The 17,294-nt window shown below is 55.8% G+C and overlaps 2 protein-coding genes across 3 annotated transcripts; both read left to right on the top strand.

Moving 5' to 3' along the window:
* Positions 1–995: 995 nt before the first annotated feature.
* On the top strand, positions 996–10,119 carry Sema4c (semaphorin 4C). Its single transcript, XM_051152811.1, has 15 exons — positions 996–1,367; positions 3,363–3,508; positions 4,980–5,128; positions 5,382–5,444; positions 5,571–5,669; positions 5,813–5,909; positions 6,039–6,155; positions 6,249–6,400; positions 6,483–6,658; positions 6,911–7,055; positions 7,158–7,380; positions 7,472–7,584; positions 8,489–8,649; positions 8,746–8,816; positions 8,949–10,119. The coding sequence occupies exons 2-15, from the start codon at positions 3,400–3,402 to the stop codon at positions 9,773–9,775; spliced, it is 2,502 nt and encodes an 833-aa protein (XP_051008768.1). The 5' UTR covers positions 996–1,367; positions 3,363–3,399; the 3' UTR covers positions 9,776–10,119.
* Positions 10,120–12,211: 2,092 nt separating this feature from the next.
* On the top strand, positions 12,212–17,294 carry Ankrd39 (ankyrin repeat domain 39). Of its 2 annotated transcripts, XM_051152814.1 has the most exons (5): positions 12,212–12,374; positions 14,288–14,391; positions 15,043–15,251; positions 16,573–16,581; positions 16,963–17,294. In XM_051152814.1, the coding sequence occupies exons 1-5, from the start codon at positions 12,275–12,277 to the stop codon at positions 17,039–17,041; spliced, it is 501 nt and encodes a 166-aa protein (XP_051008771.1). In that variant the 5' UTR covers positions 12,212–12,274; the 3' UTR covers positions 17,042–17,294. The 2 variants fall into 2 exon arrangements, with proteins under 2 accessions (XP_051008771.1, XP_051008770.1); XM_051152813.1 differs by lacking the exon at positions 16,573–16,581 and having other exon boundaries at positions 15,043–15,246; positions 16,981–17,294.

Raw genomic sequence — 17,294 nt, forward strand, 5'->3', positions numbered from 1 at the left:
GTTTCCTAATGGAAAGGAGCTGGGAAATGTGGCTCTGGCGACCGAGGGAGAAGGGGCCCTTCTGTGTCCCAGTAAAGACCCAAGTACAGAAACCAAACTGGGCTGCCTCTCTCAATTACCTCCATTGCTCTTCTGGTCTCTACTTTCCTCATGCCAAGTTTTAACTCAGAACAAAAGCCCCTGTCGGACTGATTTATACTCCAGATCTGTTGGTGGGGTCTGAAGGTTTTTTGTTTTGTTTTGTTTGGTTTGGTTTGGTTTTGGTTTTTTTTTTCCCTCCAGGACTGCCCCTGGGGCTTAAAGTTACCACAGAAACCTCCAGGCCTCAACTCGCCCTCGTCCTTTGATTCTGGCTAGGGGTGGTCTCCAAGTACCGGTGGGGCAGTTTCCCTGAGGTTCCTCAGTCCACCTGCCTACAGGAGGACCCGCCAGCCCGCACAGCCCAGGAGGCCAAAGCTACAAGCGACTTCTAGCAGCGGCTGTGGGCGGAGGCTGCCAGTTCTTGAAGGTGATGGTGGTGGTTCTCAGCGTGGCTCCCTTCAGCCCCCTTTCATCTGAACAGTAGGGCTCCTGCCACTTGTTAACCTTCCAAGTGGCACCAGGAGTCATTTCCTGGGGGTAGGCCTGGCAACAAGGAGCTGCCTGGAGACTTGGGGTCTTCTCTGCCTGTGCGCGGCTCCTTCCAGTCCAAGGGTTAGGGCCAGAAAGGAGGACTTTGGAACCAAAAGACTGACCATTGTGGTTAGCCCCTGAGAGAAACTATAGTTTCCTCTGTAGCTCCCCTTCCTTCGGATATGCGTCCCAAAATGGCTCGCCAGCTTTCGTTCTTGTAAACGGAGCGTGAGGGAGCCCCTCAGCCCTTGCAGAGCCCTGCTCGCGGAAGGGTTTGAAGGCACACTTCTGGAAGACCAGGTGAGTGCTGTTCCTGGTGGCAACGCCTAGACTCCCTCCCCGCCCCCCTCCTCCAGGCGTCACGGCGTAGACCTTGACTCCAGGGCTGCCAGAGTCGCCGGGGTCCCCGAGTCTCAGTGTTGGGCGAGCAAGGCAGCCGGGTCGCAGCCCCCTCCTGGGCGGGCCTTCTCGTCCCGCCCCCGGCCACCACTCGACACCCTCCACGCCTGACGTCAGGGGGTTGGGGGCGGAGAGCGGCGGCTGCAGCGGAGAAAGAACCGGCGCCCGGCGCGGTGGAACGCCGAACCCGAGCTCAGGGGCTCCAGGAGCCTTGCTGGGGCTGAGGGGCGGTGGCGCGGGACAGCCTCAGCGTGCTGGCGGGCGCGCGCCGACTGGAGCGGCGCGGGGATACGGGAGGACCGTGGCCGGAGACAGACGCGAGGGTGGCGCCTAGGGATTCGAGCTGCACCGAAGAGGTGAGTGAGGCCGGAGCTGTGGGGGCCCGGAGCTGCCGCTTTGTCCCCTTCCTTGGGCATGGGCTGGCGCGCGGCGCTAGGGGACAGCGTCTGGGGGTGCAGGGCGGGGCGGGAGCGCAGACAGCTGTCCGATCTGGGTCCCTCTCGAGCCCGCCGCGGGTTGCCCCGAGGACGATTGGCAGTAAAGCAAGCAGTGCCTGCAGCTCCAGTGGCCGGAGCGGCGGGACCCTGAGGGTGCGGACGGAGCTAGGGGCAGTAGGGGACCCTTGGGTTGTTCGGCTCGAGGTCCTAATCTTTGCTAGGCTCGCGAACTGCTCCGGTTCCCCCCAACCTCGACGGAAAGTTCGGGGCGGGCTTGGACCGTGGCCGATGTTGTGGGATCGGATTTCCCTAGCTTGGCCCCCCGCCCTCCCGTTCTGCTAGGGAGGCGGGCTAGCACCGAGAGCCAGCCCCCTCGCCGGAGCTCGGCCGCCGGGTCCCGCGCTGGAGCGCCGCGATCCACGACCGGGTGTGCAAGTGTGGGGCGCAAATCCTGGTCCTGCACCCCTCCATCCCCCGTGGCTGTCGGTGTCCCTTGCCTTGGGAAGAGCTGGGGGTTGGGTCACCGCTACGCAGGCGGATTCTCGGAGCACGCCGCCGGGTTTTGACCCCAGCCTAGGGTAATTGGCAGAAGGGAAGCTGAGGGTGTGTCGGGGGGGACTGCCCGCGGGAAGGCAGCCCCAGCCCCCCGCCCTTCCCGCGCTCGGGTTCTGGGCCGACAGGGGGCGTCCGCAAGCCGGGTTTTGCCACGCTCCCAGTGCTGCCGCTTTGTTTGCATTCAAATCCCTGGAGCTGGGGGAGGGGAGAGCTCACAGTAGGGAGACCCGGACAGGGTCTTGGCTAGGAACCTTTGTTTTGGAGTGAAATCCTTAGATTCTGCTTCTCTCTTCCCGGCCCTGGGCATCTGGTTTAGTGGAAATCAGCCTCGTTGGCCTAGTGCCTGGGGCAGGGTCCCCGGGGTGCAATCCCCGAGTTAAGAGCGTTCATCAGAGCTGGCGGTGATGGGGTTGGAGAGGTGGGGACGTAGCCCTCGAGAGCCATTCGTGGGCATCCCCTGTGGTCCAGGAGAACGCCGCTTCGGCCTCCCCAACCCATTTCACTTCCCTCCAAGACCCGGCTCCCGCTGCGGTGGGGAGATTCCCCATAAACCCGGAGCCGACTCACTCCCCAACCGCCGCTCTGCAGGAGGGTCAGCGTCTGGTAGAAGGCTCTTGGTGGAACTGGACTGGTCCTGGTCATTTCCACGCCCATCCCACCCACTTCCTGCCTCCCTCTTGGGCAACAAAGGGGCCTCGGGAAGCCTGGCCCGTTTGGTTCCCGGCCTCACTCCTACTCCAGCCCTGCTGATGTGGAACCGGGTTTGGGCTCTGCCCGGCTATTGTCTGCGCTGGGGGAGGGGACAGGCTGGGGCCGGGAACTCTGCACGCCGCCTGCTGCAAGTCCCCCACTAGAGGTCTTTGCCTAGCCGCCTGCCTGCCTCTGCCGAGTAAGGGGTATACCTCCCCGAATTAGGTCTTAGGGCTGGCTGCTGGAGTCCCACTGGTAGCAGCAGGTCCCGTTTCTTATTATTCTAAGAAACTCTGAAACCTTTTAGGCCTGAAAGGGGAGGGGCGTCCCCCTTTTTATTTTTTCTACACAACTCCCAGTTGAAGGGAGGGAGTAGGGATGGCCTGGAGGCCACAGAAGGCTTTTTGATGACTGCCCACGCCTGTTACTTGCTGACTCAGTTCCTCTCCTTGCTCTTCTGGGAGACCCCCAGGGCCTCTCGGGGCAGAGGCCACTTGTAGGAGCTAGTACGTCCTCTCCAAAAAAAAAAAAAAAAAAGGAACATGGGGAGATCCAGGAGCTCTTGGGGAGTTGGCGGTCAAGCGTGCGCCCTGTGCTGCCTGTCTCTTGGTGCGGGGGCGGGGGGCCCTTCCGGTCTGGGATGCTGACCAGTTTCTTTTCCTTCAACAGGGCCACTGGACTGAAGTTTAGACCCTGGGTGTCTGCCATGGCCCCACACTGGGCTGTCTGGCTGCTGGTAGCGGGGCTGTGGGGCCTGGGCATTGGGGATGAGGTGTGGTGGAACCTTGTGCCCCGGAAGACAGTATCTTCTGGCGGTGAGTGCCTGAAGCATGGGAGGTAGGGGTAGATCGCTGGGAGTAGGGGGTAGGGCGGGGAGAATGATGCTTACTTGAAGGAAGGGCCGCTGCTGCTGAGGAAATACCCCCAAGCATGCACCTTTATACTGACATGTGTGGTATGGCTTTCTAAGAAATGTGAGTGGCCCCAGGGACCCAGAACTGGTAGTACGGGTCTAGATCTGGGATTTGCCTCCCTCTGACACTAGGATAACGTTGTGCGATCTCTTACCCTCACCCCCACCACCCAGACTTGGCTGTCCTGGTGTGCAAGGGTGGTAGTTTCTGAGTCACCCTCCCTGTTCCTCACTTGAATTGTCACTCACACGCTTGGAAGCCCAGAGAGAGAAACGTGAACCCCAGGCCAAGTGTAAGCCTAACCTCTTCTCCAGTCTTCGTACGGGTCTGTCCCTAGAAGCCCCTTAGTTCACCCTAAAGGCCCTCTCCCGCTGCCCTGGCACGGGAGCCTTCTGGTGCTTCTCCGTGGGTGTGTATAAGCACCTGTGCTTCTGGGGGAGGAGGCAGCGCAGACCAGACAGCGCTCCTTTGCGCGCACACCTGTATGGAGAGGTGATGTCAGGTGTTTGTATCGTCTATGGGCTCTTGGGACGTGGGATGAGCTCACCTCCCGCAGGCTGCACTCAGCCGCTAATGAAGCCCCTCCCGTACCAAGGCTGGCCTCCATGGGACCCCTGTGGACAGGTGGGCAGGGCCTCTGACAGATCACGTGACTGTATGCCCATGCCCTACTGTCCTGATGGCAGCTTCCCAGCCTCCAACACCATCTCTGATTGTTGAGTCTCTGGTCCCTTTGACACCCCAACCCATCCCCCCTCCAAGTCCTAACATCTTTCCTGGCTCTCCACACGCCACCTTGCCAATCCTGTGCCCATCTGTCCTTGCACCTCTGGAAGCCTGGTTTGGTGCCTGCTGGATCCGAGGAGACAAGGAATGCTCCCAACTGTTCTGTGCTTTCCGATGCACTAAACCTGCCACTGGGGTCTAGCTGGACCCTGATGTGGTCAGCAAGGAGGAAACAGCAGCTGAGGGAGCCGGGTTGGGGGAAGTGCCCAGCTCCGTGCCTGAGGTACCGCTGACCCTGAGCGAGAACCATTGGTCAGATGGCTTCCTCTGGCCGGAAGCTTTGGCTGAGATATCCTTCCTTCCCCTTCTTCACTAGCCCAGATTGCCTCCTCCCAGGCTGAAGAAGAGTTTTGGAAGCCTGGGTAGGGTGGAGCTGTTGAGCCAAAGGCTATTCAGAAAAAGTCCTCTATGGCCAATAGGGCTTTGGCTGTCATCTGTGTGTGGTGCTAGCTTTTGTAAAGAACAGCCATGATGAGACCCAGGGGATCCTTGGATAAAGGGAGATTGATGGCTTCCTGGAACCCCAGGGAGGCTGCCCTGCACCCCTTGCTAACACCCCCCTTTGCTCTTGTCCCGGTTTCTGCAGACCTGGCCACAGTAGTGAGGCGGTTCTCCCAGACGGGCATCCAAGACTTCCTGACCTTGACCCTGACTGAGCACTCTGGGCTTTTATATGTGGGGGCCCGAGAGGCGCTGTTTGTCTTCACTGTGGAGGCCCTGGAGCTGCATGGAGTGGTGAGAGGTGGGGCAGTGGGAGGCACACAGAGGGGAGAGGGAAAAGTCTCAAGGGCTGTGGCCTGTGCAGGCTGTCCCTCAGCCCAGAGGTCTCTCTTGGTGTCTGGATCAGCAATTGCTCTTCGCTGATGGTTTCTGTCAGGTGGGATGGTTTGGGGACCAGGTGTCACCCGTGGTATAGCTCAAGCTGTGTTTGGGACACATACTTAGCGCATGCCTGTGACGTTGCTGATATGCCCTTTGCGGTCCTCAGATCTCCTGGGAGGCCCCAGCTGAGAAGAAGATTGAGTGTACCCAGAAGGGGAAGAGCAACCAGGTGGGTGCTTAGAGTAACCCCCTGGCAGGAATGCAGGGGAATGTTTGCTAGTCTCCTGCTCTGTCCCGGACCCTGGCAATCTCTAGCTCTCAGGGCTCGCTAACTTGTGTGCCTTTCTCTCTGAAGACCGAATGCTTCAACTTCATCCGCTTCCTTCAGCCGTACAATGCCTCCCACCTGTACGTCTGTGGCACCTACGCCTTCCAGCCAAAATGCACCTACATTGTGAGTGCTGCCTCCCCTCTTTGGGTGTGCCCCTAGCTTCTGTGACCTCCTTCCTCAGCCTCTCAGACCGTGGTTTTTTCAGGCTGTGCAAGCCCCCCCAACCCCGGTGTCAATGCCTGTCTTAAATGTCTTCCTGCCCCTAGGACATGCTCACTTTTACCTTGGATCGCAGAGGATTTGAGGACGGGAAGGGGAAATGTCCGTATGACCCAGCTAAGGGCCACACTGGCCTCCTTGTGGGTGAGTGTCCACCTCCAGGACAAACAGGGCAAGTCTGGGACCCTCTCAGTCGCACTCTGACACCTGTCTTCAGAGTACATGTATGCATCACACTTCTAGCTTGTTTGACCCGCTGCTCGTCTCCCGTAGATGGCGAGCTGTACTCAGCCACGCTCAACAACTTCCTGGGTACAGAGCCTGTTATCCTGAGAAACATGGGGCCCCACCACCCCATCAAGACAGAGTACCTGGCCTTTTGGCTGAATGGTGAGTTAGTGGAATGGGACTGGGGAAGCCAAGAACGGGAGGACCGCCTAGGGCCCTGGCACCCTGCCACTGACCCTCCTTGCTTTGCCCCAGAACCCCACTTTGTAGGCTCTGCCTACGTCCCTGAGAGTGTGGGGAGCTTCACGGGAGACGATGACAAGATCTACTTCTTCTTCAGTGAGCGGGCCGTGGAGTACGACTGCTATGCCGAGCAGGTGGTGGCTCGAATTGCTCGCGTCTGTAAGGTACCGAGTTCCACAGTGGTGGGCAGTGGGAGCCCGGAAGGCTTGGCAGGCTGACCAACCATGTCTCCTTGCCATCTGCCAGGGCGACCTGGGGGGAGCACGGACCCTGCAGAAGAAGTGGACAACGTTCCTGAAAGCGCAGTTGGTGTGCTCAGCCCCTGCCTGGAAAGTCTATTTCAACCACCTGCGGGCAGTGCATACCCTGCCGGGCGCCTCCTGGCACAACACCACCTTCTTCGGGGTTTTTCAAGCACGATGGTGAGCGGCTCTGAGGTAGCTGGGGGTAGGGAGGAGCAAGTGGTTAGGTTGGAGACCGTGTGTGGGTGTTAGGGCCCACACAGGCCTCCGGATGGAGTCCAGTGCTCAGTGCCTGGCAGCCAAGATCACTCTGCGCCTGCTCTTTTAAACCTCTGTGGGGGAGGGGTGACACCTCAGAGCCTACTACTTTCCCTGGGTATCGTGGGGGCCAAGTGGGCACCAGACCTGACTTTGAAGGTTGTTTTTTAACAGGGGTGATACAGACCTGTCAGCAATCTGTGAGTACCAGTTGGAGCATATCCAGCATGTGTTTGAGGGTCCCTACAAAGAGTACAGTGAGCAAGCCCAGAAGTGGACCCGCTATACCGACCCAGTCCCCACCCCTCGGCCTGGCTCGGTGAGTTTCCAGCGTGGGGATGTGCTCCCAACAACGGCAGCTCCAGGGCCCAGTCATTCACCCAACTGACGGCCTGCTTCCCCGCATCCCTCCCCAACACAGTGCATCAACAATTGGCACCGCGACAATGGCTACACCAGTTCTCTGGAGCTGCCAGACAACACACTCAACTTCATCAAGAAGCACCCGCTGGTGGAGGAACAGGTGAGGCCTCGGTTGGGCCGTCCCCTGCTTGTGAAGAAGAACACCAACTTCACACACGTGGTGGCCGACAGGGTCACAGGGCTTGATGGCGCCACCTACACGGTGCTCTTCATTGGCACAGGTAGGCACTTCAGGTGTGCCCAAGGCTGGAAACCTGGGGGTGCCCCAGGGCCCGATCCCTCATCATCTGACATATTCTCCTCGTCTCCTAGGAGACGGTTGGTTGCTGAAAGCTGTGAGCCTGGGGCCCTGGGCCCACATGGTAGAGGAGCTGCAGGTGTTTGACCAGGAGCCGGTGGAAAGTCTGGTGCTGTCTCAGAGCAAGGTACCCTAGCTGCTCTCTGCAGCACCAGCTTTCTCACACCCAATCTTTCTACCTTCCATAGCTGGGCTCATGTGATTGGCCAGCTCAGAACCCCTCTCTTAATCTCTTGTGAGTTCCAGGAAGTAAGAGCACTAACTAACTCACCGGCCGGAACCTGTCCTCTAAGGGTTCTTACATAGAGCCAGTCCCTGTGGGGCCCCCATTCCCAGAACCCAGCCTTGGCAAACACCCTCGTGTTTTCTCAGGTCCTTCCAAGTGGGGCTAGGGCTCTGTCTGCAGCAGCATCTTAGTCACACCCTGGTTGACCAGATCTCCCAGGCTCCCAGATGTTTTGGTACCCATGCAGCAGTCACCAGTGGGCCTCTGAGCCAGGCCCTCCATCTTCTGGATCATTTCCTTGAAGTGGTCACTTTTTTTTTTTTTAACCTTTATGCAAAACTGGTATATTTGCAGCATTCTCCGGATTCTGATTTGGTTGCCTTTTACAAGCTATTGTGACGCAAAGTTGCTCCCCAGAACACTGAATAATGAAATGGCAGCAAGTGTGGGGCTGAGCACACAGATTGGCAGTCGCCATTCCTACAGAGGAAAACACCTTAGGTGGGCACAGCTGTGGCTGACTCCTGGGGCTGGAGGGGACCGAGTTCCCTGAACTGTGTGTGAGCAAGTGTGCTTAACACGTCAGCCTCACAGGTCCGCTGTCCTTTCTAATAAGGTCATGTCTATAAAGTGATTAGGACTGTGCTGGCTTGTCGTAAGCCCTCATCACATTTTTTTCCCTCTGGCCTGGATTTTTCTTCTGCCTCCTTGGGGACCTTGTGCACTTGTCTCTGCACAAATCTCAGCTATCACACCAGCGTGACATTCGTGGCTCACCCTCTGCCTCTGCCTTATTTTGCTACAGAAGGTGCTTTTTGCTGGCTCTCGCTCTCAGCTGCTTCAGCTATCCCTGACAGACTGCACAAAGTACCGCTCCTGTGTAGACTGTGTCCTTGCCCGGGACCCCTACTGTGCCTGGAATGTCAACAGCAGTAGATGTGTGGCCACCACCAGTGCTCACTCAGGGTGAGTTGGTTATCTGTGAGTGCTGGGGCTGGGGGTGGGGGCAGGTGGAAGTGGTGATTGGAGACAGCCTGCTCATGCCTTCTCACCTCCCAGCAGATCCCTTCTGGTCCAGCATGTGGCAAACTTAGACACCTCTAAGATGTGTAACCAGTGTGGCATTAAGAAAGGTGAGCTGCTTTTCCCTCATTTTGGGGATGGCCCCCTGGATCACAGCCAGAGTTGGCACAGCATCTCCTCCCATCATGGGCCCTGGGTTTCCCGTGTTAACGCTTTGTTCTCTCTCTCTTTGTCCCCTGCAGTCAGATCTACTCCTAAAAACATCACAGTAGTAGCAGGCACAGACTTGGTCCTACCCTGCCACCTCTCATCCAATTTGGCCCGTGCCCACTGGACTTTCAGAGGCCGGGACCTCCCTGCAGAACAATCTGGCTCCTTCCTCTATGACACTGGCCTCCAGGCACTGGTTGTGATGGCGGCCCAGCCCCGCCACGCCGGGTCCTATCATTGCTATTCGGAGGAGCAGGGGACAAGGCTGGCTTCGGAAAGATACCTTGTTACTGTGGTAGCTGGCCCGTCGGTGACCCTGGAGGCACGGGCTCCCTTGGAAAACCTGGGACTTGTATGGCTAGCTGTGGTGGCCCTGGGCGCTGTGTGCCTGGTGCTGCTGCTCCTGGTTTTGTCACTTCGTCGGCGACTGCGAGAAGAGCTAGAAAAAGGTGCCAAGGCAGCTGAGAGGACATTGGTGTACCCCCTGGAACTGCCCAAGGAACCAACCAGCCCTCCCTTCCGTCCTGGCCCTGAAACAGATGAGAAACTTTGGGATCCCGTTGGCTACTATTACTCAGATGGCTCTCTCAAGATCGTGCCTGGTCACGCCCGGTGCCAGCCCGGGGGTGGGCCCCCTTCTCCACCTCCTGGCATACCTGGCCAGCCTCTGCCTTCTCCGACTCGGCTTCACCTAGGGGGTCGGAACTCAAATGCCAACGGTTATGTACGCTTACAGTTGGGAGGAGAGGACCGGGGAGGACTTGGCCACCCGCTGCCTGAGATTGCTGATGAATTGCGACGCAAGCTACAGCAGCGCCAGCCACTGCCTGACTCCAACCCAGAGGAGTCTTCAGTATGAGGGAAACCCCCCACCTCACTGGCGGGGGGGGTTTTCCTGGGAGGTGCACTCTTACTTTTGCACAGGCACCAGCTACCTCAGGGACATGGCAGGGATATTTGCTCTGCCTGGGACAGACACTGCCCAGCATTTGCCCAGCCATGAAGACCTGCTCAGCACGGGCACTGCCATTTGGTATGGCTCACCAGAGCATCAACCTCACAGGAGGCAGGCACACCTGCCTCTTGTGAATTTCAGACACGTGGAACCCCAGCAGCCAAAACTTTACAAGGCAGAAGTTTCAAGATGTGGGTGTGTTTGTGCATATATGTATGTGTTGACATGTGTATGGAGAGGTGTGTGTGTGTGTGTGTGTGTGTGTGTGTGTGTGTGTGTGTGTGTGTGTGTGAGAGTGACATAACCTTCTTGTCTCTGTCAAGTCTTCCCTTGGCCTGGGGTCCTCCTGGTGAGTCTTTGGAGCTATGAAGGGGAAGGGGGGTCATACCACTTTGCTTCTCCTACCCCCACCTGTCCCGAGCTTGGGACAGCGATGTACATATGGGGATGGGATGGACAGGGTGTTGTACCCCTTTTGGGAGAGTGCAGGATCCAGGGGTGGGCCTAGTCCTGCGCCTCTAGGGCTTTGAATGTTTTCTGGGCGGGGGTTGGGGGAGGAGATGGAGCCTCCTGCTTCAGGGGGAAGGGTGGGCAGGGCCTCCCACTTGGCGTCTGGGGTCCATGGTTTTTTTATACTTGTGCTCTTCCCACTGGGCTGGGAAAGGTTGTCGGGAGGGGGGGAGGGAGAAGGTGGGCGTGCTTTGGATACTGGCACACCCTCTCCCAGCTCTAGGAAAAGGGCTCCTAACAGTGTAACTTATTGTGTCCCTACATATTTATTTGTTGTAAATATTTGAGTATTTTTATATTGACAAATAAAATGGAGACAATGAAACGTAACTGCGGTGCACCGACGTTTTGACTGAAACCCGTCCATTCGTTGGAGCCGAGAGGGAGCCATGCTTTGGGCTGGGCCGGTCATGGTCTTAAGGCTTGTCTGTGCCCCATCTCTGGAGGGGCCAGCTGAGCCTCAAGTGTTTTCCCACAGTGGTGCCTATGGGACTGGGAACCAGACCAGGGCTACATCCCCTTGGGAGCTGGACTTGGCCTGGTGCCCTAGGAAAAGTCAGCACTGGGGCAAGAGGAGAGGGGGTTTGTCTTCCCAGAACTCCTAGGGAGGGTGAGCAGGGAGTGAGGGAGCTGAAAGAGAGGGCCTCCTAGAAGCTTCTCAAGGTTATGTGGATGGTGTTTTACAAAGATGGAGCTGAGGACAAGCTCAGTGGGTGGAGGGACAATACTTGTAGCTTTCTACTCCAAGAATGCCCCATCTCTGTAGGGAAATATAGCCCCCTACTGCCACCCAGTGAGTTCCAAGTCCTTGCTTGTCCTAGTGAGGGAGTGGTGTAGGCCCAGATGTTCCTGAGAAAAACAACAGGCCCAGCCTAGATTCATTTTTGAGTGCCCTTAATGGGAGTTGCCCAGGAAGCGAAAAGGAAAATAGGGTATGGGGGGGGGGGTGGGGGGTGGGCGACAGGACGTTTTAAGATTTTGTGTTATGCTAAATTCGAAGCTATTGTTGGCTGCAATTTGGACGCGCCTAGTTTAGATAAATCTAACTGGCGCTTAGGGACAGAGACCACGACAGTGAGCACCTCCCTCTTGCCTGCTCCCACCCACACGCCATCCACTTGGCTGCAGCTTGAGCAGGCTGCAACCTGGTTTCCCTGAGTGTGGGTCAAAAGGCTGGCTCAGACTTCAGTGAGTTCCCCTTAGTTCAGAAGTGGGCCACTGGATGTTGGCAAACAGCGCCCACTGCGGGGACGGAGGGTTAAGCGCAAAGGTGGGCCCCAATCCTTGCTTTCAGGCCACCTGCTTCCCACTGGATTGCTAAAGAACCAGGGTCCGGGGTGTTAGTAGCTTGTAGCTTTCTAGAGGTCCCTGAGCTGTCCGTGGATAGCCTGTGGCTCGGGTGATGCTGGAAAGACAGGATGAAGGATCGTGGGCCGCGTCCAGAGTCCATGTGCCCTGGAGAGCCCGCAAGGCCTCGGTGTTGGCGAAAGCGGCATAAACACTGCCGAGCGGGCCAAACTGCCTGGCCCCACACCCTACAAGGCGCGGCTACAGGATAGGAACCGTCCCGCCTCCTCCCGGGGCGCGCAGCAGCTCTCCCCCCCCCCCTTCCCCGCCCTCCCCCCCGCCCCCGCCACTCCGACCCCCGCCCGTGCCTTTGCTTCTCCTTGTGCTTAGTTAGCCTCGGGCGCCATCCGGTGGTGGCAGAACACCAAGGCGCAGCCCACCCAGCCCCGCCTCCCTACTGTCATTGGTTGCTAAGCTAAGGTCTAAATGTCGAATTGGTCGGCTCGGGCGAGGGGGCGGGATTCGGAGGTCAACTACGGACGCCGAGTGGTCAGCTTGGGGCTGGGCAGTTCGTCGGAGCGCCGGGCTGCAGACGGGGCCGTCGGGATGGCGGCGCCGCAACCGTGCGCGGACGTCTCCTGCTGCTCGCACCCCCGTGCTGTGCCTGGGGTACAGCAGACGCTGGAGGAGATGGACTTCGAGAGGGGTGAGAGGGGGTGAGGTGGCTGCGTGGCCGGCGGCAGCTCCGGGAACGTGGTCAAAAAGAGGCTTCGAACCCTGTTTGGAGCTTCCCGGCCTGGTGTAGGAAAGCTGGTCTCAAAACCGTAATCCCAGCACTTGGGAGGCAGAGGCAGGTGGATTGCTGGGAGTTCGAGGCCAGCCTGGTCTACAAAGGGAGTCCAGGACAGCCAAAGTTACATAGAGAAACGCTGTCTCGAAAAACCAAAAAACAAAACATGGCAGGAAGCCCCTCGGCCAGCAAGTCTCGAGTGCGGACGGGTGAACTGAGGCACTGGTTTGCGACCTGGGTCTGGAGACCAACCCAGCTAGGAGACAGAGGACCTAGGGACAGAATGTGCAGCTGGTGGGTTGTAGCCACCTGGGAGATCAGGGGAGCTGATCTCAGGTGTGAGTGTTTTAGCTTGACAGTGATCTCCAAACAGGTGACTACAGCGCAGGGATGTAACTGTTTTGTCCCAGAACATACAGAGATCTTGGTGCTAGCAACAAGTATGTTACCTATTGTGTTATCCCAGGTACAGGGAATTTGTGCAGTTATAGCAAGGTTGTCATCAGTAGTAGGGTAGATGTTACTGATGTGTATGCAGTCACACTTGACCGATGCCATAAGAATGGTTTCTTAGCCTGTGCCCTTCCTCTACCTCTGCTACTGCCATCCTTTGGGCTAGGGGTTTAATAGGACGTCTCGCTTCCTCTCATGCCCTCTGGGAGTGGTTTTATTCCTCTCTACCTTTGGAAAATAGCAAATGAGATTATTGCACTTACCCCTCTTTTTAAAAAATTATTTACCTTTATTTTATATGCATTGGTGTTTTGCTTGCATGTATGTTTATGTGAGAGTGTAAGATCTTGGAGTTACCAGACAGTGAGCTGCCATGTGGTGCTGGGATTTGAACCCCGGGACCTCTGGAAGAGCAATCTGTGCCCTTAACCACAGGATCTTCTCTCCAGCCCCACTTTTTGTTTGTTTGTTTTTGTTTTATTTGTTTGTTTAGTCAGAGTTTCTCTGTGTAGCCTTGGCTGTCCTGTACTCACTTTGTAGACCAGGCTGGCCTTGAACTCAGAGATTGGCCTGCCTCTGCCTCCCTGAATGCTTGGCCAGCCCCTCTTTCTTTCTTTCTTTCTTTCTTTTATTCTTTTTTTAATCTATGTGCATTCTCCTGCATGTGTGTGCATGTATACCACATGTGCCTGCAGCCTGTGGGGGCCAGAAAAGGCCATCAGTTCCCTGGGATTGCATATACATAGATGTTACAGTCGGGCGCTGGGAGCCAGGGCCTCTGCCGAGCAGCAGGTGCTCTCAACTGTGCAGCCATTTTTCCAGCTCCTCCTATTGTTTTTAGTTCCGCATCCCAAGTTCTCTATTGTGGCGTACACAGCTCTGTTTCCGTACCCTCGCTATAGCTCTCATCCTCACAGTGAGTTTCTAACATATGCCAGACATTTGTCTAATTAACAGCATTCAATTTACTGGCCTGTCTTCTTCCTGCAGACTTGAGGCTAACTTGAAGCTTTGCCACCTGCTCTCAGTTCTGTGACACCTCTTCGGAGACACTGTCCTTATGCCTTAGCGAGCCTAGGAAAGGTCTAGGGACATTTCGCGTGTCACAGCCATCCTGACATGCACAAGCTGGTTCCCCATGACAGAAAATAACCTGGCTCAAAATGTCAGCCTAGCCCCTGTTGTTTGTTTGGAGACTGTGTTTCTCTGTGTTGCCCTGGCTGTCCTGGAATTCTCTCTGTAGACCAGGCTGGCCTTGAACTCAGAGATCCTCCTGCCTCTGCCTCCCAGGTTTTTCTAGGAAAGACACCATCTTGGGGTTTGTAGTGTGATCAGATGTCCTGCAACAGCTTAGCATGTTGACTGGTTTTGTGCAGGAATCTGGTCGGCAGCCCTGAATGGAGACCTGGGCCGAGTCAAGTATTTCGTCCAGAAAGCCACAGACCCTAGCCAGCCTGACTCTGCCGGCTACACTGCACTGGTGAGCTCTGGGCTGCCGCTCTCTTCCCCTTTACCTCCAGCAAAGCCCTCTTCTGTTTTCTGTTGTTTGGTTATTGGTGTGTGTGTGTGTGTATGTGTGTGTGTGTACACACCAGTGGCCACAGTGCATGTGTGGAGGTCAGAGGACAACTTTTGGGAGCTATTTCATCCCTTCTACTCTGTGAGTTGGTGGTAAGTACTTTTACCCAATGAGTCGTCTTACCAGCTCTTGGATTCTTTCTGTTTTGTTGTTGTTTGTTTGTTTTTGGTAAAGGGGCACTATGTGGTCTAGGCTGTCTTTGAAGTCATTCCTGTCTCTTCATCCTAAATTCTGAGGTCACAGACATATGCCACCCCACCTTGCTTTAAATCTTGTTGTTTTGTCTTTTGAGATAGATAGGCTCTCACAGACTCCAGATCAGCCTCAGACTTGCTGCTTGTGCCACCATGACTGATAAGCACTCCCACACCTACACCACATCCTTAGCCAAACTTCTCTTTTAACTCTGGCCAGAGCAGCTCGGTCTTTTTAATTAGTGGAAGAGCACAATGTCTCTGAGCTGATCCAAGTCTGCCCCTTGCTGGAGTGCCAGCCAGTGCTTTGTCACCTGCCAGGACTTTGCCATCTGACTTTAGTCTCTGCCCCCTGTAGCACTACGCTAGCCGCAATGGGCACTATGCCGTTTGCCAGTTTCTGCTGGAAAGTGGAGCAAAATGTGATGCCCAGACCCACGGGGGTGCCACGGCTTTGCACCGGGCCAGCTACTGTGGGCATACAGAAATCGCGCGACTGCTGCTTGCCCATGGGTCCAACCCCCAGCTGGCCGACGATGACGGCATGACCAGTCTACATAAGGTATGGCCCGGCCTCCTTCGCTCCTTCTTTTCCTTAATCTTATTCTTATATTATATTATATTTTCTTGTTTTGCTGTGACAATTTTTTCTTTCTTTCTTTTATTATTTTTTTTTTTTTGGAGACAGAATCCCTCTAATTAACCCTCCTGGTCGTCCTAGAACTCACTATGTAGACCAGGCTGGCCTTTAACTCACAGAGATCTACCCGCCTCCCAAATGCTGAGAATAAAGGCAGTGCTCTAGACACTGGCATCTCAGCTCTTGAGGTTAAAGTGCTCTGGAAATGCCGTCGTGCCCATAAGTGTGTCTCCTAGGTGATTATAAATCCTACCAAGTTGCCAGGCGGTGGTGGCACAGGCCTTTAATTCCAGCTCTTGTGAGCTTGAGGCCATCGTGCTCTTCAAAGCGAGTTCAGGACAGCCAAGGCTACACAGAGAAACCTTGTCTTGGAAGAAAAGAAAAACAAAACCAAAAACACCCCACCAAGTTGACAACCAGCACTAAGCATCATAATGATCATTGTAGAAAACAGGAAAATGGAGAAAAGAAACCCACCTGAAATCCAGTGCTCACTGGTTACCACCTCAGAAAAATAGTTTTTTAGCCCTTCTTCCCTGTGTATGAGTGAGTTCTCTTTCCTCAGTGGTGAGTTGTAAAGGCTTTCCCACGTAATCAGCGTTTTGAAACCACTACTACTTTGTCTTTCTGCCACCCACTTTCTAGGTCATAAACAGGATGATCTTTTGTTGTTGTTGTTTCTTTTTTTCTTTTTTTTTTGGTTTTTCAAGACAGGGTTTCTCTGTGTAGCCTTGGCCATCCTGGACTCACTTTGTAGACCAGGCTGGCCTCGAACTCACAGTGATCCGCTTGCCTCTGCCTCCCGAGCGCTGGGATTAAAGGCGTGCGCCACCACGCCCGGCTGTTGTTGTTGTTTCTAAAGACAGGGTTTCTCTGTGTAGTCCTGGCTGTCCGGGATTTGCGTTGTAGACCAGGTTGGCCTCGAACTCAGAGATCCACCTGCCTCTGCCTCCCGAGTGCTGGGGTTAAAGGCATGCGCCCCCACGCCCGGTCTGCCTGTCTGTTTTAAGTGCTGGGGAATTGCTAGGCAAGTGCTTTACCACCGAACTGTATTTGCAACTCGAGTATGCTTTTAATTCCAGTGCTTAGTAGGCAGAGGCAGGCAGATCTCTGTGTGTTCAAGGCCAGCCTGGTCTACAGAGTGAGCTCCAGAACTACACAGAGAAACCCTGCCTTGAAAACAAAACAAAACTAAACTAAACTAAAAGACGAGACAAAACCAAAAAGACATAGACATGAGCAACATAGTGAGACCCTGTTTCAAAAGGTTAAAAAAAAGGGGGGGGGGGCAAACAATAGCTCTGTGGTGGAGCATTTGCCTGACATGCGTAAAGACCCAGCCATGGCTGTTCATACCTGTAATCCCAACACTTGGAAGGCAGAGGCAGGAGAATTGCCAAGTTTCAGTCTGGTCTACATGGAGAGTTCCAGAATAGCTGAAATAGAACTGAGGCTGACCAGTTGCACAGACAGCCTCAGGAGCTTCACAGATCTGTGTACAAGGCACAGGGCTTTGGTAGCATTTGGAGGTCTGCTTGGACACCTGGGGTTCCTGTTTTCAGGGGACATTTTCAGAGAAAGCAGGCCCCGAAAGGGAAGAAAGCACGGGTCCTGGCTCTGGTACATTTTTTGACTCAGGCCTCTCTCTCCCTGCAGGCTGCAGAGAAGGGTCACGAGGACATTTGCTCCCTCCTGTTACAACACAGCCCAGCCCTGAAGGCTGTCCGGGATCGCAAAGCACGGCGAGCATGTGACCTGCTGCCTTGCAACAGTGGCCTGCGGGACCTGCTGGCCAGCTGAGGCTCCACCTCCTCCGTCTCCCGGCTGCCCTTGAAGGGTACACAGACTAGCTCTCCACACCCTTGCCTTGCTCAGTGTCATGCTGCTGGGACCCGGGCCAGAATGCCCAGAAGAGCCCTGTCTGGCCCATGTGGCAGCCAGGAGGGAGGCTGAAGGCTTGTGAGCCTGGG

The sequence above is a fragment of the Acomys russatus genome, chromosome 11 (genome assembly GCF_903995435.1).
Source record: "Acomys russatus chromosome 11, mAcoRus1.1, whole genome shotgun sequence".
Classification (NCBI taxonomy): Eukaryota; Metazoa; Chordata; class Mammalia; order Rodentia; family Muridae; genus Acomys; species Acomys russatus.

Coding starts and splice junctions, on each gene's coding strand:
- Sema4c (XM_051152811.1), top strand. CDS start 3,400: ATGGCCCCACACTGGGCTGTCTGGCTGCTGGTAGCGGGGCTGTGGGGC. Junction 6,659..6,910: donor GGGGTTTTTCAAGCACGATG/GTGAGCGGCTCT, acceptor GTTTTTTAACAG/GGGTGATACAGACCTGTCAG. Junction 7,585..8,488: donor TGGTGCTGTCTCAGAGCAAG/GTACCCTAGCTG, acceptor ATTTTGCTACAG/AAGGTGCTTTTTGCTGGCTC.
- Ankrd39 (XM_051152813.1), top strand. CDS start 12,275: ATGGCGGCGCCGCAACCGTGCGCGGACGTCTCCTGCTGCTCGCACCCC. Junction 12,375..14,287: donor GGAGATGGACTTCGAGAGGG/GTGAGAGGGGGT, acceptor GGTTTTGTGCAG/GAATCTGGTCGGCAGCCCTG. Junction 14,392..15,042: donor CTGCCGGCTACACTGCACTG/GTGAGCTCTGGG, acceptor TGCCCCCTGTAG/CACTACGCTAGCCGCAATGG.